Genomic DNA, 22,746 nt, shown 5'->3' with positions numbered 1-22,746 from the left:
ACGGGCTGTGAAGCCGAGCGGGCTTGGGCCATAGCGAGGCTTCCTTCTTCTTTACTTTTTTTTCCTTTTTCTGTTTTTCATTTCTTCTACTTTTGTTTGAATTCAAATTTGGTTTGAATTATGAATTCAAAATTGATGTAATCTATTTATTGGAGTTTAGGGAATTTTATTTAGCTATTTTGTACAACAAAATAGGTGTAGTTTTTGTTATATAAAAAATAGAAATAGTTTCCTTTTTAATCTTTTATTCCTTGCTTTGATTGATTAGCTGCTTCATGGTTTATTACTTTAAAGAAGTTGATAAGCATAACATAAAGCAAATAGAATTCCAGATCATAACTTGATTTAACAATGTATGCAATACTTTATTTGTTATCATTTAAATAAACACAATTAACGAATGATATGCCATGCTTATGTGTTGTTAACTTGGGTTGGGGTTAGACCTAATGCATCTCTTAGGTTGGGTTACTATACATGACACTCATCATCACATGGGAGTTTTTGAGAAAAATTTTGTAGTTGGTATTTTTGGTGTATGGATTTTTGGGTTGTTATAGAAGCCGTGATGCCTAGATGAGCGAGTGGCTCTCAGACGTCGCTGAGCAAGTCATGTGGATCATGGCATGATGGCCGGACATGGAGGTTAGCTCCTTGCCAGTCCGTGGCCTATTTGTAGCCCCTGTACTCCTCTGTGTTCATTTGCCAAGTCCAGTGAATAAGAACGCCAACATACAGGCGGTCCATCGGCCGGTGCGTTCGTCACCGAGCTTCTTGTTCTTTGTGTTCATGTGAGTGTTCCTGGGCAGAGCCAACACTTGGTATCGGAGCCGGTGTATGTACTACGGAGGTTCCATCAGTCCACCACGACAACCGCCAAAGAAAAAGCATGTGATCCCACGCAGACGGCCGGTGGCAACAGCGATGGCCGGTGGTGATGAGAAGGGTGAAGCCAGCTCGCCGTGTATGGTCGTGGTGGAGCGCGGTTTTGGTGACGTCGAGATCCCAAAGCTGACGAAGATGAACTACCGCGAGTGGACACTTGAAGTGCAGTGCAACCTGGAGGGCATGGAGCTCTGGGATGCCGTGGAGGGCGGCAATGCTGAGCGCGGCAAGGATCGACAGGCACTGGCTGTCATTCTCCACGGTGTGCCGTCGGAGATGAAGTCTGGGCTCGTTGCGAAGAAGACGGTCAAGGAGGCTTGGGAGGCGATCAAGTCGCTGTGTGTGGGAGACACGCGTGTGCAGGAAGCCAAGGCACAGCACCTCCTCAAGCAGTTCAAGAACGCGGTGTTCAAGGACAGCGAGGCGATCGATGACTTCACCGTGAGGATCGGCTCCATTGCTGCAGAGCTACGCGAGTTGGGCGAGGACATGGAGGACGAGCGCGTCATCAAGAAGATGCGGTGGGTTGTGCCGTCAAGGTTCAACCAAGTTGCATGCTCCATCGTGATGTTCGCCAACTTCAAGAAGATGTCGCTCGAGGAGCTCGTCGGCAGGCTGCGCGTGGCCGAGGAGCGTTGTGGTGGCGGTGAGCTTGGAGGCGAGCACATCGGGCAGCTACTGCTCATGGAGGAGTAGTGGGAGGCGTGTTGTCATCAGTGATGCAACAAGGATCGTGCACGTGCGGGAGATGCGCAGAACGGCCGTGGCGGTGGCCGCGACGACGACGACGACGCTCGCAGCACCACAAGCTCAGGAAGCGAGTGTGGCAGGAGCCGCTTCTGTGGGTGATGCTATGAGTGCGGCGAGCGTGGCCACATGGGCAAGGACTGTCATGGGAAAAAGAAGGAAAGAGCTCTCCTCGCTGATGTCGACAACGAGTAGACGCTCATGTAGGCTGGGCATAGGGGGTGTTGTGGTTTAGGGGGTGATTGTTAGAATAAACCACGACAGTGCCATGGTGTGTGCGTTAGTGTGCTGCGCCGTGGTGGTGTCATGTTAATTTGGTATGTCCAGGTTCGTGCCATGCAGGCTAGCTACGGTGTGAGTTAGTGTCTAGGATCAAGTCATAGTTTGTTAGGAGACTAGTTCGTTGCATGATGACATGCAAGAGTGAGTGGTGTGTGTGTGTTGCCGGTTTGCATGGAGAAGCCGTGATGCCTAGATGAGCGAGTGGCTCTCAGACGTCACTGAGCAAGTCATGCGGATCATGGCATGATGGCCGGACATGGAGGTTAGCTCCTTGCCAGTCCGTGGCATATTTGTAGCCCCTGTACTCCTCTGTGTTCATTTGCCAAGTCCAGTGAATAAAAAAGCCAACATACAGGCCGTCCGTCGGCCGGGGCGTTCGTCGCCGAGCTTCTTGTTCTTTGCATTCGTGTGAGTGTTCCTGGGTAAAGCCAACAAGCGTGGATGTCGATGCCGCGGTGCAGTAAACATTGTAGTAGCGAGGGGGTGAAGTCCAGTGGTACTACAGTGGTCCGGTGGCCCTGCAGAGGCGACGGCGGTGGTGGCGGGCTCATCCTGTCGCTGGTGGCACCTCTTTAGGATCGGATTAGGGTTTTCTATAGGTGGGATGGCGGCTCTGTTCAACCTCGTGACCCAAGCCCAGTTCCTCACTCCTCTATATATATATGTGCTGTGCGACAGGGGCCCACCAACCAGTTAGGGTTGGGCTCCCCCGATCAGGGAGCAGAGGCAAGGGCCCAATGGGCCGTTGGGCCTATTGGTGGAGATCAACTAACATTCTCCCCCTTGATCTTATTCCATCTTTCACTTTCATATCATTTATTTTTGTTCATTCCATTACAGATTAGCGCATAAAGCATGTCTCATCGTCATGGTCCATTGCCGATAGACTTAACAGCTACAATACACTACTCAGTTCTGAAATAGATACTTATCTTTGGACCTTCTTTTGTCCAGGAATTTTAGGCTTTCCCTTAAACCCATGCTAGCTACATGTTCTCTGAACATGTTGGGTGGTAAGCCTTTTGTAAGCGGATCTGCGAGCATCTTTTCTGTACTTATATGCTCAAGACTTATGACTTGATCCCGGACTTTATCTATCACAACATAATACTCTATGTCAATATGTTTGGTAGCACCATTTGACTTATGTTGTGAGTATACTATACTGCCAGATTATAATCGCAGTATAACTTAAGTGGTCTATAGATGTCGTCAACCACCTTCAAACCGGGTATAAACTTCTTTAGTGTAACATCCCGGCCCAGAGCTTAACAGGATTAATAGGATACTCATACCAATAAGTTGCAACTTCTTTTCTGAAAGCCCATCTCTAAAGAACTCTGAGGTTAAGTGTGCTTGGTCTAGAGCAATTTCAGAATGGGTGACCGACCGGGAAGTCCTTCCTGGGTGCGCATGAGTGAGGACAAAATACATAGAAAAGACTTGTGTAGGTCTGTGAGGGCAGTCTATGTCCTAGAAAAGCTGCTAGATGTAAGCGGGTCTGGCCCTTGTAGAGGCGGGACGTTATAGAATGGTATCAGAGCCGACTCTCGTAGTTTCACATGCACGTGTGTCGTAGTTGCACAGGCATGGTGCGCATGGCTGGAGTGGTCCTAGAGTGGTCACACAGCATGACACATGCGCTGGCACTAGACACACGGATGTGGCCAAGAGGGGACGTTCCTGGCTTGGGATTGACCAACGAGGACGTTGGTCTTTTAAGGGGGTGAGGATGTAACATCCCAGCCCAGGGCTTAACAGGATTAATAGGATACTCATACCAATAAGTTGCAACTTCTTTTCCAGAAGCCCATCTCTAAAGAACTTTGATGTTAAGCGTGCTTGGTCTAGAGTAATTTCAGGATGGGTGACCGACTGGAAAGTCCTTCCCAGGTGCGCATGAGTGAGGACAAAGTGCGTAGAAAAGACTTATGTGGGTCTATGAGGGTAGTCTATGTCCTAGAAAAGCTGCTAGATGTAAGCGGGCCCGGCCTTATAGAGGCGGGACGTTACATTTATTCAGTTCACCTGCCCGTTGCCTCATAACACGCTACAAACCGTCATACATTATGGACGATGTAGTGACAGTTTGCTTTGAGCTTTTCCATGAAATAGCTCCCCTTTGCGAGATGATAGAAAATACACATCTGGATATGTATTCACTCTCGCATAATCAGAATCTGAATATCCCACTATGTGGAATGAATCAGATCTTCTATATGTCATCATGAGGCCTTTCGTTCCTTGCAAATAATGCAAGACTTTCTTTACTAATTTCAGTGTTCTATTCTAGAATTGCTCTAGAATCTCCTAAGTAAAACCCGATAACAAATGCCAAGACAAATGCCAAGTCAGGGCACGTACATACTTGAGCATGTTGCAAGCTTCCGACAGCTGAAGCATATGGAACCACTTTCACTTTATAAATTGAGCTCATATTGGTTCCTAGGGCATTGAAAATCCCCATATCTGTCGCCCTTGACTATAAGAGCAGGTGAGGGACTATATTTGTGCATACTAAATTTCTTTAAGATCTTTTCTATGTATGCCTTTTGTGACAGTCCTTATACCCTTTTTCTTCTATCTCGGTGAATCTCGATCCCTAGAACGAACGAGGCTTCACCAAGATCTTTCATATCAAATTTCTTTGTCTCCAGTAGTAGACTGACATCACTACTATCAAGTAAGATATCATCTACATACAGAACAAGGAAGATAAACTTCCCATTCTTAAACTTTGTATTGACACAATTATCCTCTACATTATCTTTAAACCCAAAATTCTTTATTGTTTGATCAAACTTCAAGTACCACTGTCTTGAAGCTTGTTTTAATCCATAAATGGATTTCTTTAGGCGGCATCCCATTCGTTCTTTCTTTCCATGACAAAACCTTTCGGTTGTGCCATGTAAATATTTTCCTCCAAGTCTCCGTTGAGAAATGCCGTCTTTACATCCATCTGATGTAATTCTAAATCGTAATGTGCCACTAATGCCATTATGATTCTGAAGGAATCCTACATGAGACTAGAGAAAAGGTCTCATTGTAATCAATCCCTTCTCTTTGCATAAAGCCTTTTGCCACAAGTCACGCTTTATATTCCTCTATATTCCCTTGAGAATCAAGTTTTGTTTTGTAGACCTATTTTACAGCCTACTATTTTGGATCCTTTAGGAATTATTTCCAAGTCCCAAACTCTATTAGCATTCATTGATTTCATTTCATCTTCCATGGCCTCAAGCCACTTTGATGAATGATCACTTCTCATGGCTTGAAAATGTGCAAGAGTTTGAGCTACAACCGGCTATGGGGCTTAAATAGAAGCCCCCATGGAATAGAGCCGTTATACCCCTTCACTGGGCAAAACGCACTCTGATCGGACGCTCCGGTCATACTGACCGGACCCTGGACTCAGCGTCCGGTCCACTGATCTTTGCCACGTGTCATAAGGTGGGATCATCCTCCATTTGAAATTCCTCAGTGTTGTACACTTCATAATCAGCAGGAATAGCTGATTTTCTAACTCTTTGAGACCTTCTAGGGGCCTCCACTTTTGGCACATCTTCTATTTGAGGCTGTTGTTGCTCCCCCTCATGTGTGGCAATAGGTTCTATAGAATCCTAAAGAACAGGTTCCTTATCGTCATTCATTGTTGCCACAGGTGGGATAACAATAGGTGCTAGCACCATAGTATCTAGCACTGTCGGTGCAGCTATAACAGGTAGTGAGAAAATTGGCTCATGAATCATTGGAGTGGGCGCTTACACCCGCTTCACTTCAAGGTCAATTTCTCGAGCTACCATGCTCTCCCTCATCAATTCGTCCTCTAGGAAGACAGCGTGTCTCGTTTCCACAAACTTTGTATGTCTCTCTAGATAGTAGAAAATGAAAACCTTTTGACTTTTCTAGGTAGCCAAAGAAATGGCACCTTACTGTTTTGGGATCTAACTTCCCAATGTTTGGGTTAAATACTTTAGCCTCAGCATGGCTCCCCACACACACGCAAGTGGTTTAGTGAGGGTACTCTTTCTGTCCACAACTCATACGGTGTTTTGGGCACCGACTTACTTGGTACTCTTTTGAGAATATGAATGGGTGTTGACACCGTTTTTTGCACGTGTCAAAATGATCGGAGTGGACTAATCGGTAAGGGGAAAGTTACTGTATATTCTGATAGCCGATGAAAGCCAGCTTGTAAAGATGGGTGCCGATAGCTGGTGGTGGTCGATGGAAAGGTTAATTTAGACTCGGGCGTTGCCGATGAGGTTGGAGGTGTTACTGCCGATGAAACAGAGAGTATGCCGATGAAGGAAGACTTGAAGACTACTGCCGATGAAACAGGGAGTATGCCGATGAAGGAAGACTTGAAGACTACTGCCGATGAAATAGGGAGTATGCCGATGGGAAGGTGGACGGTGAGATTTCCATCGTAATTGAGGTGGACAGGGAAATAGATAGGAGTTGATTTCCTTTTCTATATTTGTTAGAGTATGATTCATGTAAGAGTCACGTGTTTCCTTAGATATGGGCTTGGTGTCCTAGTTGTGTTTGGTTATGTCTCTTTAGATCAGGGTATAAATATGGAGTGAAGGGCACTGTAATAGATATATCAATCAATATCAAAACCAATTTTTACTCCTATTTGCATCTACTTACTTTTCGGCGACTTCGTCAATTTGCATATTTTTCTTTTTCACGAGTTCTCATTGATTCGGCGAGTTGCATTGCTTTAGTGCGACCTTCGGCGATTCTCGAGTTCCGCGTGAGTACCTCTTGGCCGTGACTTCCGGGCGTATCGCTGTTGTTAGGACCAAAGTGCTTGTATCTTCATCCTTGTCGATTAACAGGTCAAATCGACTGGCACGTCTTGGATATCGATTCGGGTATTAGCCCTTTGTGTTTGCAGATCCACTTTTGCATCAACACATCTTTTGGCACGCCCAGTGGGACCAATCAATCCGATCAATATGTTTAATTCCGAGATCGATGCGGGGAACATTATCGCGGTATCAGAAGAAGATCTTAAGGAAGAGCAGAGACAGGCTATGGAAAAGGCTGTAGAAGAATACAGGCAGCTTTGTCTGAAATCGTTTAGCCTAAACAAGAGTGGACAAGTCATCCAGAAGCAAGATTTGCCGTTGCCTCGGCAGGTTACCTTTGACTCCAATCCTGGTAAACTTCAAGAGATGGTTAATTCTGCAGTAAATCATGCTTTGATTAATCATTCCAATGTGTTGTCCAATACTGTTCATAATGCTGTAGTTCGAACTCTCAAAGAAGGACAAGCGTCACCGCATTACGTTGGGCCTGCCTATCACCAACCAGAGCCGGCATCTGTCAATACTCCATTGGCTCCCTCGGCCGTTGTGGGTACAGAGGTTACTTCTTCTCCAGTATCGGTAGGTTTACCTAATATTCAATCTACACCGATACGATCAGGAGGACGAATTCAGCTTAGTACAGATCTATCGGCATCAGCTATGTCAGGCCCTGTGTCTCAGAATAGCCAGATTCCTACTAGTTGGTAGGGATATGGTATGCCTCCGGAGTCATCTGCTTTCAATCCTGGGTTACCTCAAGTATTTGACACAGTAGGAAAAGCTCCTATACCATCGGCTGTTTCGTCGATGGCCCAAGTGCCTCAATACGCTACAGCAACTACTGTGCTACCAACTCCAGGGGGTTTCCAGATACCTTTGGTTCAAACGCCCAGTTCAAATCCATCGGCAAGCTTACTGCCGATGCAGCAGAAAACCCCTGTTATGAGTCAAATTGGGGTTCAGTTCATGCCTCAAGCTGGTTATAATTATCCAACAATTTCAGCAAATTACCAGCCATCGGTAAGTTTTATACCGATGAGTTCTAGTAATGGTTGGTCAGGACAGTTACCTATTCAACATACAGTTCAGCAAAATCAACAGATTGCAGGGATTCAACAAGGTTATATGCAAGCTGGTGTCCAGAATCAAGCATCGGCAGCTCAGCCGATGAATCCTTTCCAACAGGTTAATGGACCACAAATAACGGCAAATATGCCGATTGCTGGAGATCATGGGCCACAAAGATATGTGGAAGGATATCAGTAGGTACCTCCTGTAGAAATTCAGCCAGTTCGTCAGCAGGAGGCTGATGCTTTTTGGACCGATAGGATAGCAGAAATTATGAAGGATTAGTTTGGGATAAAGCCCAAGGTCAATACTTATTCTTATCGGACTCCATATCCTCCTGCATATGATTTAATTCCTCTCCCAAATCGGTACAAGGTACCAGATTTCACTAAATTCTCTGGGCAAGATGATACATCAACAATGGAGCACGTCAATCGCTTTATTATTCAATGTGGAGAGGCAGCTAGCAGAGATGAATTAAGAGTTCGATTATTTTCATCATCTTTGTCTGGATCGGCATTTACATGGTTCATTTCATTACCACCAAATTCTATTATTACTTGGGCTGATCTAGAAAAACAATTTCATAAGTATTTCTTTGCTGGAATCCATGAAAAGAAGCTTACCGATTTAGTAAAATTGAGACAGCGCAATGATGAATCGGTAGAAAGCTTTGTGCAAAGGCTAAGAGATGTAAAGAATAAGTGCTACAGTCTGGTGCTGGATGATCGGCAGCTTGCCGATCTGGCTTTCCAAGGGTTATTGCCACATCTTAAAGACAGATATGCTTCTTAGGAGTTTGAAAGCCTCAGTCATCTTGTGCAAAGGATCTCTGATCAAGATACTAGGATCTTTAAACCTAAAAAGAATTGGAGTAAAAAAGTATCATTTGTTGAAGAAGTAGGAGATTCCAATTCTGATCAAGAACCCGTTATCGGCTTAGCTGAGTGGGTTAAAAATAAAAAGCCGATATCTTGTCCCTTTGGTCAAAAAGAGCTAGAAAAGTTTACCTTTGATATCACCAAGGCCGACAAAATATTTGATCTTCTGCTTCAAGAGGGCCAAATTAAGCTATCACCTAATCATGTGATCCCATCGGCAGAAGAGTTGAAGAAGATCGTGTACTGCAAATGGCACAATGCAATTTCACATAGTACAAATGAGTGCAAGGTGTTCAGGCAACAGTTACAATCGGCTATTGAATCTGGGAGAATTAAGTTTGGTACTTCCAATGCCCAGAGGCCGATGAAAATTGATCAATACCCTTTTCCAGCAAATACGTTGGAGGCCAAAGGGAAGACCAAGGTATTGATGTCAGAGGTTGCTGAGAAAAATGCATCAGTGGATCCCCAACATCGGATAACTACCGATGATGCAAAAAGTAAGGGTTTGCTGGGAGAAAGCAGTAGTTCCAAAAAACCTCCTCGACCTGGCATTGTGATTACTCATCGAAGGCAGCAGGAGGGTTGGCGTCAGCAAAATGACCGATATCAACAACAGCAAGAAGAGAGACGTCGGGAAGAATGGCATCGGCATAAAGATCATTGGAGGTGCCCGTTTTTTATCCATTGCTGGGAAGAAGGTATTAAATTACCAACTGTTGAAAATTGCCCTGAGTGCAATGGTTATTATGGGGTCAATCGGTCAGAAAAGAGGTTTCAACCTGGCAATCAGGGTTTATTTATCAATGAGCCAATCAGAGGCAGAGCATCAGTGCATGATCGGCTGGGGGGCAGACTTAGTGTACATGAAAGGCTTGGTAAACATGCTAGATATTTTCCAAGGAATCAAGAGGAGCTTGAGGAAATGGCAAATGCAAGAGTTCCCGATGAGGAAATATTCTACAGGGACCCTAATATACGCCGTGTAGAATCGACTAGGACCTATTATCAGCCGGTTTGGAAAACCAAGTTTCCTCAATGGTGCCCGGAGGGTCTAACAAAGACACAGAGAAGGAGGATGCAACGTGAGCGTCAGGAGGATTTATACCAAGAGGAAAATTCCTCCAATGAGAGGTCCGGTCATCAGCAGTGGCAGGTAAAACACAAAAATAAGGGTCCATCGGCAGATGTTAATATGGTATTCATGTTGCCGATGGAGTTTTTGGCACTATCTGATAATGAGGAAGAAGTTGTTCTCTCTGATCAAGTAGCTCAGTTGACACTAGATCCAATGATGGCTGTTTTTGAGAAACCTACCGATGAGGAGAGACAGCATCTTAAGGCTTTGTTTGTGAAGGGCAGAGTCGATGGGCAGCCTGTGTCTAAAGTACTTATCGACGGAGGGGCTGCGATTAATATTATGCCTTATGTGATGTATCGGAAACTTGGTAAGGGAGATCAAGACTTGACCAAGACCGATATGATGCTGAAGGATTTTGAAGGCAATGTGTCATCGGCTAAAGGGGCAGTATGCGTTGAATTGACCATCGGCAGCAAAACCTTGCCGACAACATTCTTTGTTATTAACGGCAAGGGTGCATATAATCTGCTTCTAGGGAGGGATTGGATTCATGCTAATTGTTGTGTTCCTTCTACAATGCATCAATGCCTCGTACAGTGGATTGGGGATAAGATTGAGGTTGTCCCTGGTGATTCTTCTTATATCATCGCATCGGCAGAATCAGATACTTATGAGCAAACTAAATGTATATCAGGAGAAGTTTGGGAAAAAGAGTTCCTTAGAGTTGCTGATTATGAAATTCCACCGATCCAAGCAGTCGGTTCTGAAGAAGAGTTTTAATGGATAGATTTGCCGATGATGGAAAATTAGGTCAAGGGTTCACATCGGCAGATAATTTAGTAGAAGTAGATATTGGTAATGGCGATAGGCCAAGACCTACTTTTATTAGTGCTAAGTTAGATTCCAAGTGTAAGCAGCAAATAACTGATTTGTTAAAAGAGTATAAAGATTGTTTTGCATGGGACTATACTGAGATGCCTGGATTAGACCGATCGATAGTTGAACATCGGTTACCTATCAAATCTGGATTTCGGCCACATCAGCAGCCAGCGCGCCGATGCAACCCTAATATACTTTCTGACATTAAGGCCAAAATAACTAAATTAATTGAGGCGAAGTTTATTCGGCAGTGTCGATATGCAGAATGGATCTCTAATGTGGTTCCTGTTTATAAGAAGAATGGAAAACTTCGTGTTTGTATTGATTTCAGGAATCTCAACAAAGCCACACCGATGGATGGTTATCCAATGCCGATTGCTGATTTGTTGATTGATGCTGCAGCCGGACATCAAATTATCAGCTTTATGGATGGTAATGCAGGTTACAATCAAATATTCCTGGCTGAAGAAGATATTCCCAAGACTGCTTTCAGATGTCCAGGTCATGTAGGGTTGTTTGAGTGGGTAGTCATGACGTTTGGCTTGAAAAATGCCGGTGCCACTTATCAAAGAGCTATGAACTTTATTTTTCATGAATACATCGGCATATTAGTGGAGATCTACATTGATGATGTGGTGATTAAGTCTGGAGATATCACAAAACATCTAGCCAATCTACGAAAGATACTGGAGTGCACAAGGAAGCATGGATTGAAGATGAATCCTAATAAATGTGCATTTGGTGTATCAGCAGGTCAATTCTTGGGTTTTATGGTACATCAACGGGGCATCGAAATCAGTAGGAAGTCTATTGATGCAATTAATAAGGTGGTTGCTCCTGCCAATAAGACTGAATTACAATCTTTGATTGGTAAGATTAATTTCATTAGAAGATTCATATCTAATCTATCTGGTAAGATCAAGGCTTTCAGTCCATTACTTAAATTGAAAGCCGATCAGGAATTTGTATGGGGAGCTGAGCAGCAGTTAGCCCTCGATGAAATTAAGAAATATTTAACAAATCCTCCAGTGCTAGTTCCACCTCAACACGGGAAGCCTTTCAGGTTGTATTTGTCAGCTGATGATACTGTTATTGGTTCAGCTCTTATTCAAGAATTTGAAGGGAAAGAACGTGTTATTTATTATTTGAGCAGAAGATTAGTGGATGCTGAGACAAGGTATTCGGCCGTCGAAAAATTATGTCTATGTTTATACTTTTCTTGTGTCAAATTGAGACATTATTTGTTATCTGCCGAATGTACGGTCATAAGCAAAGACGACGTAGTCAAGTACATGCTGTCAATGCCGATATTAAGTGGTAGAATCGGCAAGTGGATTTTAGCATTATCAGAATTTGAACTACGTTACGAATCCACTAAGGCAGTTAAGGGGCAAGTTATGGCTGATTTTGTCACTCAGCATTGTAATACAGTGGGCTCTCTGGAGATTGCCCCTTGGACACTTTTCTTCGATGGGTCCACATGTGGTGAAGGAGCAGGTATCGGCATTGTGTTGATTTCACCTCAAGGAAGGAAGTATGAGTTTTCATTGCCGATTGTTGCTACATCGACAAACAATCAGGCTGAATACCAAGCCTTGATAAAAGGGTTAGAATTGCTGAAGGAGATACGTGCCGATGCTATTGAAATCTTTGGTGATTCTATGCTAGTTATTAATCAATTGGCTGGGATTTATGAATGCCGAAGTGAAGTTTTGATTTTGTATTATGAAAGATGTTTGCAATTGTTGAAAGAATTTAGAGATTTTCGTCTTGAACATATTTCTCGACTGCATAATGAGGAGGCTAATCGACTAGCTCAGCATGTTTCAGGGTATCGGCCTATTCAGGAAGTGTTGACATCGGCAGTCGATACCGATGACTGGAGGAAGGAGATTGTCGATTATTTAAAGGATCCATATAGAAAGGTTGAGAGACATATAAGGTTCCAAGCTACCAAGTATGTGCTCCTCGATGATGAATTATATTATCGAACTATAGATGGAGTTTTACTTAGATGTGTTAGCAGTGATGAATCGAAAAGCTTGATGGGTGAAATTCATGAAGGAGTGTGTGGGGCGCATCAATCGGCTTTCAAGATGAAGTGGATGATCAGAAGGAATGGGTACTATTGGCCAACTATTCTTGAAGATTGTTTTAAATATTTTAAAGGATATCAGGGGTGTCAAAAGTTTGGTAATATTCAAAGAGCGCCTGCATCGGCTATGAACCCTATAATCAAACCGTGGCCGTTCCGGGGATGGGCTATTGATCTCATTGGTCAGATTTATCCGCCATCGAGTAAAGGACATAAATTTATTCTGGTTGCTACCGATTATTTCACAAAATGGGTTGAGGCAATTCCTTTAAAAAAGGTGACATCGATTAATATGATTGATTTTGTGAAAGAGCACATTGTTTACCGATTTGGTATTCCTCAGACTATCACTACCGATCAGGGCACTATGTTTACATCAGGAGAATTTGATGAGTTTGCTGTAGGTATGGGAATTAAAGTTTTAAATTCTTCTCCATATTATGCTCAAGCTAATGGTCAAGCTGAGGCTTCTAACAAAGGGATCATCAAACTCATTAAGCGCAAAATTGAAGAAAATCCTAGGAGGTGGCATACAGTATTAAATGAAGCCTTGTGGTCATATCGGATGTCATGTCATGGTGCAACCAAAGTAATGCCTTATCAGTTAGTATATGGACACGATGCAGTATTGCCTTGGGAAATTAAAGTTGGCTCTAGGCGAATACGTTCTCAAAATCAGCTGACAGCCGATGATTATAATACTCTTATGAAGGATGAGTTGGAAGATGTGGCGGGTCATCGGTTAAGGGCTTTAGTTAGCATCGAAGAAAATAAGAGAAGAGTAGCCAGATGGTATGACAAGAAGGTGAAGGTAAAGGAGTTTGCCGATGGAGATCTGGTCTGGAAATTGATTTTACCGATTGGGACTAAAAGTTCAAAGTTTGGAAAGTGGTCTCCTAATTGGGAAGGTCCATATCGGATAAATCAGTCTGTTCCTGGTAACGCATATATTCTAGAAACCCTCAAAGGGGTTGTGTTTCCCAGAGCATTAAATGGAAAATATTTAAAGAAATATTACCCTAGTATCTGGATGGATGCATAAAAGTATAAGTGCCGATAACAGTCCTATCGGCTAGAATTATGCAAGGATGTCAATGTCTCATAAAGTGCCGATACAATAAACAAGATTACAAGTTCAACAAGGATTGGATAGCTAATATCGCACGTAGACGAATCTGGTCGGCTTCCTCCATTTCTTTAATGTCGTCATCGGCGGCACCCTCCACAGGCTTGAGTTTTTTCTTCATGGCCAAGGCTTTGTGAGCCTGGATATCTCTTTCTTGCTGAAGGGCTTTGATAGCATTGGGTAGCTGGCTTTCTTCTTATTGAGCATGAGTTAAGGCTGCATCGACTTCTTTCAATTCAGCCAATAGAGCCATCTTCCTTGCCGATAAATCCAAGATTTTCTGCTTAAGTTCAGCACCCGAAGTCTGCAAGTTGCCGATGCCCTTGTGCTTCTCATCGGCAATTTGTTTTAGTTGTAGCATCTCTTCTTTGAGTTGAGCCTGAGCTGCTCTATCGGCAATACGTTGAGCAGCCCGTTGATATTGTAGTTGGCGGCTTTCTAAATGGGCTGCTGGGAAGAGTACTTCTTCAACATCGGTAGGGACCTGGCCACGGATTGTTTTGAAAATTGCCTTTGCGGGGTCCAAGTCATCTACTAGTTGGGCGGTATCCTGCTATAGCAAGGTTAGGAGAGTTTCCAACTTGGACTTAGTTTCTGCCGATATTGTTCCCAGTGCTAGGGAAAAACTTGTTTCCTCTCCATCATCGTCAGAGACGTCAATAGCAAAGGAGAATAGGCTGTTTGGGGAGTCTTGTTCCTGAGGAAAAGAAAAGGAGGTCGGTTAAGGATAAGTATGAATATTGTAAATCAGCTAGGTTAATCGGTTTACCTGTTTCAAGGCAATTTCCTGTGCTTGACTGGAAGAAACAACCTGGAGTGTGCCGTGTGAGGGATCGGCTGAGCTTGCCGATGGGATGTCCTCTGTGACTTCATCAGTGGTTGGCTCTTGAGGTATGATGACCGATGGCATTGGGGCAGATGTAGGGATCGGCATGGACCTTTGTCGTTTTGGCTGTGCCTCGGCATCTGTTAAAGCTTTGCGCTTTGCTTGGGCATCGGCAACGATTGGCTAGGGGGCATCGGCACTTGTTGGTTGTGAAGCTTGGACGTCTGGTACGCTTGCCGATGTACCCAATTATTGCTGCAAAACAAGTGTAAGGTATGATATTTAACAGATAAAATGAGAAGTCAAGAGGATACCTCTAAAGGTTTGTCAAAAGAAGTGGTGCTTGATATCGGAGGAATTGCCGATGATGATCCAGTAGCAGCTCTTACCCCCTGATGATTAATGTTAATACAGTTTGTAATCGGTATAAGTAGAAATAAGCAAGGTTGTTACCTTGAATGCCTTGACCAAGGTTGTAGCAGCAGCCGATGGAGTGGCCCTAGCTATAGCCAATTTGGACTTAGAGGTGATGGTCTTGGTACGGATCTTCTGGTGGGTCAAAGCAGTTAAGGTGGGGGCGTTGTAGCCGATCGGTGATATCGGGGAAACAGGCTGAAGATCGAAGGGTTTCCCACTTTTGCTCACCGATGGTGCTGGGTTGTTAACCTGTCATAAGAGAGTCAGCTACTGATGTAGGGAAAAGCAAAAAGGAGTTAAAAGAAACTTACTGCGTCGTCAGGGATGGCATATTCAGGGTCGATCATGTGCCGATATGTGTGAGCAGAAGTTGCAAACAGTTGTTCCTTCCACTCTCGCCACCATTGCTTGTATGACTCGGTGATGAAGGATACTAGCGTCCAGGTGGATATATCAACATCTGTGGTATCGGCATCGAGGGAGAGTTGTACTACCTTGTTCCAATCTGTTCCACAGGTGATTGTTTCCCTGGGTTTGATCACATCGGCAAAGCAAAGTTTGATTGGCAGTTGCCCAAAAGCCAATTGACGGGATACTGCCGATGGGTTGTAAAATTCATACGAAATGTTGGTGTTTTTCCTGCTACCAAATGTATTTACTGGAATTGCCCTGGGAGTAATGATGGCCACCATGAGTTCCTTATCCTGATTCAGGGTGTCATCGGCAAAGTTGAAAAGAAGGGGAAATCTGTTTTCCTCGTCAATATAAGGTACCCAGGCCCTATGATCACGAGTAAGACCATTGTAGAAGTTTTGGAAGAATCTGCCGATCTGGTCTTCATTGGCCTCTGTTCCAGGAAGGACAATTATGGCTTCACCAAAATTGAGGAGTGAGCGTGTTGCCGATTCATCATCCCCAAGCACATGGTCTTCAGCAATTTCTCATGGGAATTGTTGGGCAAAAAAGTCCCATTGCAAACGTTTGTGCATATGGGCATTCAGCCACATGTTGATAAACCACCACGGGCCTCCTAGGTTGCCGATGGGTTCGCCAAGCAGAAGTTTCTGAGACACTTGATGAAGAAGATGATAAGTGGAGCTCAGAAGGTATCGGCCAAGAGGAAACCTTACACCATTAGCCAAAAGTTCAGCTGCGGGGAGGAAGGCGTTGGTTGGTCCTACTGATCGATCACAGAAGATAAATTTTTCTAACCACATATTCAAGAATGTGGCATGTTCCCTCTGGTTAAGTGTCCCAGTCTTCTGGTATTCTTGAATGTATCCCGTCCAACCGCCGATGTTGCGGGTATTCACCCTATATTCAGATTTTCTACCATAAATGGAGCCTTCATCGGCAGTTGAAATATCCAAGCCAGTGAGCATGTGGACATCGGCAAGTGTGGGAGTAGCTGGGCCATGTCCAAACATAAAAGTGTTTGTTGTGTCTGACCAGAAGTAAGCAGCTGCAATCATCATTGATTCATTCTTCTGCATATCGGCAATAGATAGCCTAATGCATTGGTCCAACTTCCGTTCTGCCCAGTATACTTGCATTGATCTATTAACCCTCAAGTACCAATCTTTCCACCCTTTGGTGGTTTTGGGCCAAGATCGGAATGTATCTTTCCATAAATTCAGAGAGAAATTTTGGGCTCTAAAGGGGATTCTGTTAACCTCTGCATTGATCAGATCGGTTGGATCTGGGTTGCCCATTGGTCCTAGGCATTGGACATGCGGCTGATCGGTTGGAATAACTAATTTGTTGCGCAGTTCCTAAGTTTAAAGGATCCGAAGAACAAAAGAAAGGAAAAATCACCAACTGTATAGATTTGCAAAAACTAGGGGAATCAAAGTAAAGGGTAATGGAAGTGAAGCGAACCGCGGGGACATCGAAGTTGATTGCCATTATCTTGAGGAAGATGGGGGCACGAGCCGGAGACTTGAGGTTAACGCTGGAGAAGAGTTCTTGTTGGTTGAGGTCGCGCAGTTGTTCGTCGGAGTCACCGCCGGAAAGAGAAAGTGTCAAAGATTGGAGTCTGAGGGTAGAAGGCGAGTGTTCCGGAGGAATCTATTTATAAGCCGCTTGGAGTAGGGGTATTTTGGACTTATCTCTATACCGCGCACATGTAGGTCGAGGTGGTTCAGATGGATATGGTAACTGTTCGCACGATAATCAGGGGATTGTATGGATAAATTGATGGCAAGTAATCATGGCTTGGAAGAGATATCTGTACAGGATATTTTAATTCTAAAAATGACAGCATTATCATGTTAAGGTCTTGCCGATGGGTTATTGTTTCGGTATCTTAACCATAATCAAGGCAAGAGTGGTTGGCGATTGTGCGATATTTACTGAAGTGCGTGAATCAGGATTAGATTTGATTGGATTTGATAACAGATCAAGTTTTGGCTTGGAAAATGAGTTACGGTAATCGGGCGAAGGCAAACGTTATCTGGAGTAAATTTCGGAGCATTAATGGTTTTATACTCCGAAATTGGGGGGCATGTGTTGACACCGTTTTTTGCATGTGTCAAAATGATCGGAGTGGACTAATCGGCAAGGGGAAAGTTACTGTATATTCTGATAGCCGATGAAAGCCAGCTTGTAAAGATGGGTGCCGATAGCTGGTGGTGGTCGATGGAAAGGTTAATTTAGACTCGGGCGTTGCCGATGAGGTTGGAGGTGTTACTGCCGATGAAACAGAGAGTATGCTGATGAAGGAAGACTTGAAGACTACTGCCGATGAAACAGGGAGTATGCCGATGAAGGAAGACTTGAAGACTACTGCTGATGAAACAGGGAGTATGCCGATGGGAAGGTGGACGGTGAGATTTCCATCGTAATTGAGGTGGACAGGGAAATAGATAGGAGTTGATTTCCTTTTCTATATTTGTTAGAGTATGATTCATGTAAGAGTCACGTGTTTCCTTAGATATGGGCTTGGTGTCCTAGTTGTGTTTGGTTATATCTTTTTAGATCAGGGTATAAATATGGAGTGAAGGGCACTGTAATAGATATATCAATCAATATCAAAACCAATTTTTACTCCTATTTGCATCTACTTACTTTTCGGCGACTTCGTCAATTTGCATATTTTTCTTTTTCACGAGTTCTCATTGATTCGGCGAGTTGCATTGCTTCAGTGCGACCTTCGGCGATTCTCGAGTTCCGCGTGAGTACCTCTTGGCCGTGACTTCCGGGCGTATTGCTGTTGTCAGGACCAAAGTGCTCGTATCTTCATCCTTGTCGATTAACAGGTCAAATCGACTGGCACGCCTTGGATATCGATTCGGGTATTAGCCCTTTGTGTTTGCAGATCCACTTTTGCATCAACAATGGGGTTTTTAACGCCTCCATCCACAGGCTCAACTATAAGGTGGAGTAACTTATCATACTGTTCACCATATCCATCAGGGTAAGATTAATTCTTTTAGCTACTCTATTCTACTGAGGTTCACCCGGTATAGAATACTGGGCTACTATGCCATTCTTTTAGGGCATGCCGACCGTAGTACTCCCCCATGGTCAGACCTGACTATCTTAATCTTTAATATCTTAAATTTATCCAATGCTTCTGTTCTTTCTTTGATTGGATAAATATAGCCATAATGGGAGTAATCATTTGTGAATGTTATGAATGAATCATAACCATCCACACTCTTTACAGGAAAATGACCATAGATGTCTGTGTGAATAATCCATAAAATTCCTACACTTTATTTGTTATCTTTCTTAATCTTCTTTACATACTTTCCTTTTATGTATTCGCTGCATTGTTCTTAATCTGAGAGCTCTAATGGAGGAAGAATATCATTCTTAACTTGTCTTTCTATTCTCCCCCTCGAAATATGGCCTAAACGACAGTGCCATAATTTCGACAACGCATCGTGAGCTCTCTTATGCCACCATTTCCAGAGTAACACTCTGTTACCAGCTGCTTTATCAGCTGGGTAACATATGTCTTTGAAGAGCCAGTGAACTGACTCTTTATTCTATCGAGGTACTCGGTGACCGTGTCACACTCTGGGATTGAGCCCACAATTGCTGGGTCAATCGTGTTCTTTATCACAGCCAAACATTTCTTGTTGGTAGTGACACACTTCCTATGCTCAAGGGTATAGGCCATCTTTTGGGATTCAAAATCCCTCTCTTTAGTTGCCTAATCGACATCATTCTCTTTTGTCTTCCTCACCGGTGCCACAAACTCAGTGGAATACGGTGAGGTGACTATCTAGTCCACCTTAGACAAGATGAAAACCAGGTCAAAACTTTTCTTAACATAAAAATAACATCATTTTCATGCCTTGATTCCAACGTTGGTAAAAATCAAAACATACAACTATTCTTATACACTAATTCTATATCACCGTTGGGAAGAAATAGAATTAATGCATAAATCATTAACATTCACAATTGTTCTTACACACTAATTCTACATCACCGTTAGGCAGAAATAGAATTAATGCATAAATCATTAACTTTTATAACTGTTCTCATGCACTAATTCTACATCACCGTTGGATAGAAGTAGAATTAATGCATAAATCATTAAAATTATGATATTGTTATTAACAACGTTGGTCAGAAAATAACAACATCATAATCATGTCAAATCTCTTTTTCTCCAATTAAATACCACATTGGTTCAAAATAAATGGAGAATCAACATTTTCTTTAGCAGTGGAAAAAATCTCTTTTTCTCCAATTAAATACCACATTGGTTCAAAATAATTGGAGAATCAACAACTTTACTTTGGCTGTAGAAAAATTCTCTTTTCCTTGAATTTTACCCACAGGGAAAATTGTATTTTCGATTTCCTTTAATCCATTAATCAATTTCCAGGAAATAAAGATTTACTGGAAAAACTTTTCTTTTCTCCAGTTAAATATCACGTCGGTTCAAAATCACTGGAGAATATACTTTTTCTTTAGCAGCGGAAAAATTTTCACTCAATTTCTTAAATTTTACCCATAGGGAAAAATTACTTTGTCTATTTTTCTTTTGAGCTATTTTTCATTTTCTAGAAATTAGCAATTACTGGAAAAGAAAAAAATCAAAAACTGGATTCTTTCACTGTTTTCGGCCCAACCGGCAAAGCGGCCCACGGCCCACGTCCGCGCGCGCTGTCCCGCACGCTCCTCCCGCGCCCAGGCCACAACCTAGGCCTAGGCCGGGAATCCGGCCTCGCGCACTCGCCCGCCTAGGCCACGACGCTGGCCCGCGCATCTGGCTCCGTTGAATCCAATCGGACGACCGAGCGGGCGTTTCGGCCGGTCAAAACCCCAGCGCCACTCGGCTCCTCGTAACCCTAGCGCCATTCGCCCCCTGCCTTTCTCTCTCTTCTTTCTCTCTTCGCTGCTTTCCTCTCCTCTCTCAGCCGTAGCGATGAAACCAAGCGAGAGCGAGCCAGGCGAATGAGTGGAGCAGCGAGCCCCAACGCCGTCGCCGCCCCCCTCGCCGACGTGCGCGTTCCCCAGCGAGTGAGCGCGTCGCTGTCGAGCGGCCTGGCCATGATGCCTCTATTGATCTCAGCGAGCAGTGCCCTCGGCCTGCCCTTTCTATTCCCCGCGCACCGGCGTGCACGACGGCGAGGTAAGCCACCCCCTTCCCCTCTTCCCCTTTCGGTTTCTTTGGTTCTTGTGCTCGGATTTCATCCGATTTGGGGATTAGGGTTAGGGTTTGGGGATGGGGTTTCACTATTTTCTTTTTCCCTTGTTCCCCAATCAGATTTAGATCTTGTTTGCTTTTCTTTGTTTGACCGATTGGGTGGGTTAGGGTTTCATTTTCTTTTGATTTCTTTTCCTTTTCGGAGTTCATCCGAATGGGTTCCCTTCCCATCCGAATCGGTTCCTTTCCCTTCTCCCTTTCTCCTTTCCCATCCCCTTCTTCTTTTTGATTTGGACTGTGTTCTTCTCTTTTCCGAACCAGTGGATGGGAATAGGGTTTAGATCTAGGGTTAGGGTTCAGAAAACGACCTACCCCTTTTCCCTTTCTCTGATTTGAGTTTTCTTTTCTCTTATCCGAACTGATGTGGGGAATTAGGGTTTGGATCTAGGGTTCCTTTTCTTCTTCCCCTTTGGATCTGAGCGGGTCTAAGCCGAATCCTATTTCTTTCTTTTCTTTTTGCTTGTTCACCCGAAAAGGGGATCTAGGGTTAGGGTTCGGTTTTCTTTTGATTTCTTTTCTTTTCTTATTTGTACCGAATCCCTCTTTTTCCCTTCCTTTAACCCATTTAGGGTTAGGGTTAGGGAACCCCTTCTCTATTTAGATCCGAAAGGAAGTGTTCGGTTCTTTTCTCTTCTTCTTCCCCGAGCTTTCTGCGTGGGTTAGGGTTAGGGTTCTTGAGATCCTTTTCCCCTTTCTTTACTTCTTCTCTGATCCAAACATGGATCTATTCTTTCTTGCTATGTCAGTGCGGCACTTTTCCCACATGGTGGTGGTGGTGACCGGGGTTCTAGTGACTTCCGCCACCCCTGGTCCCTTTTCCGTTTCTTTTACCCGATTAGGGTTAGAGTCACACAGAGGCAACCTGGCTCTGGTACCTTTGTTAGGATCGATGATTACCTCTCTATGTGACCCATAGATCTGGGAAGGCTCCTCGCCTTTCTCTATTGAGGCGCATCGGCAAGTGTGGACGCCGATGCCGTGGTGTAGTAGACGTCGTAGTGGCGAGGAGGTGAAGTCCAGTGGTATTGTAGTGGTCCGGTGGCCCTGCAGAGGCGACGGCGGTGGTGGCGGGCTCATCCCATCACTAGCAGCACCTCTTTAGGATCGGATTAGGGTTTTCTGTAGGTGGGATGGCGGCTCCATTCAACCTCGTGACCCGAGCCTAGTTCCCCACTCCTCTATATATATATGTGCTGTGCGACAGGGGCCCACCAACCAGTTAGGGTTGGGCTCCCCCGATCAGGGAGCAGAGGCAAGGGCCCAATGGGCCATTGGGCCTATTGGTGGAGATCAACTAATAGAGCCACCCTGGACAAGGGCGGCGTGCGCCAAGTGGCGGTCGGCGATGAAGACGTGCGTGGTGAAGAGGAGGCAGAGGGAGATGACGGGGCCGTGCCGCACGTGCAACTCCCGGAGGAGCGGGCCTAGGTCGAAGACGAACCACCGGAGGGACAGGAACTTGGCCACGAAGAGCAGCGTTAGCGGGTCAGGAGGGAGCCGGCGGCCATTACCCTCACTGCGGGGTGTTGAGTTCTTGCGGTGGCCGCCATGGGTGCGGTAGTAGAGCAAGAAGAGGAGTGAGGCTGCAAGTGATAGGAGCAGTAGGGGCCAGGTGCCGTATTCCTCCATTGCTGCGGCTGTAGAGTGCGGCGGTTTGCGTGTGTGGTGTGGTGTAGCTCTCTTGACTCTGACCGCTGCTGTCTTGTAGCTCTAGCTGCATTTGTATTCTATCTCAAACATTATTTTAGTTTAGCTCAGCCAACAATCGTGACACAAAATACAAGATATATGCATCTTTTTCCTAATGCTACAGGCAAGTGGTTCAGTACTTATTTTTAGGTCTTCTCCAATAACAAGATCTAAAAGACAGCCCTTTTGCAAATAGGTCTGTCGGGTATCAGTATTAGGGATACCTAGAAGTAGGAAGCCGATGGCCACAGACGCTAACTCGCTCGGGAGGTCAAGGGCATA

The 22,746-nt window shown here is 44.4% G+C and overlaps 2 protein-coding genes across 2 annotated transcripts; one reads left to right on the top strand and one right to left on the bottom strand.

The window, feature by feature from the left end:
• Window positions 1–924: 924 nt before the first annotated feature.
• Window positions 925–1,581, top strand: LOC136464976 (uncharacterized). The gene has a single exon (XM_066463895.1). The coding sequence runs from the start codon at window positions 925–927 to the stop codon at window positions 1,579–1,581; it is 657 nt and encodes a 218-aa protein (XP_066319992.1).
• A 20,484-nt stretch (window positions 1,582–22,065) lies between these two features.
• Window positions 22,066–22,404, bottom strand: LOC136464975 (cytochrome P450 89A2-like). Its single transcript, XM_066463894.1, has one exon. It carries the CDS (start codon window positions 22,402–22,404, stop codon window positions 22,066–22,068), a length of 339 nt encoding a protein of 112 aa, XP_066319991.1.
• Between the last annotated feature and the right edge of the window lie 342 nt (window positions 22,405–22,746).

The sequence above is a fragment of the Miscanthus floridulus genome, chromosome 7, assembly GCF_019320115.1.
Source record: "Miscanthus floridulus cultivar M001 chromosome 7, ASM1932011v1, whole genome shotgun sequence".
NCBI classification, from domain to species: Eukaryota; Viridiplantae; Streptophyta; class Magnoliopsida; order Poales; family Poaceae; genus Miscanthus; species Miscanthus floridulus.
The sequence above is the reverse complement of the archived record's forward strand: the minus strand, read 5'-3'. Positions and strand labels throughout refer to the sequence as shown.

Bases quoted from the DNA above. Each gene is read 5' to 3' on its own strand.
- LOC136464976 (XM_066463895.1), top strand. From the start codon at position 925: ATGGCCGGTGGTGATGAGAAGGGTGAAGCCAGCTCGCCGTGTATGGTC.
- LOC136464975 (XM_066463894.1), bottom strand. From the start codon at position 22,404: ATGGAGGAATACGGCACCTGGCCCCTACTGCTCCTATCACTTGCAGCC.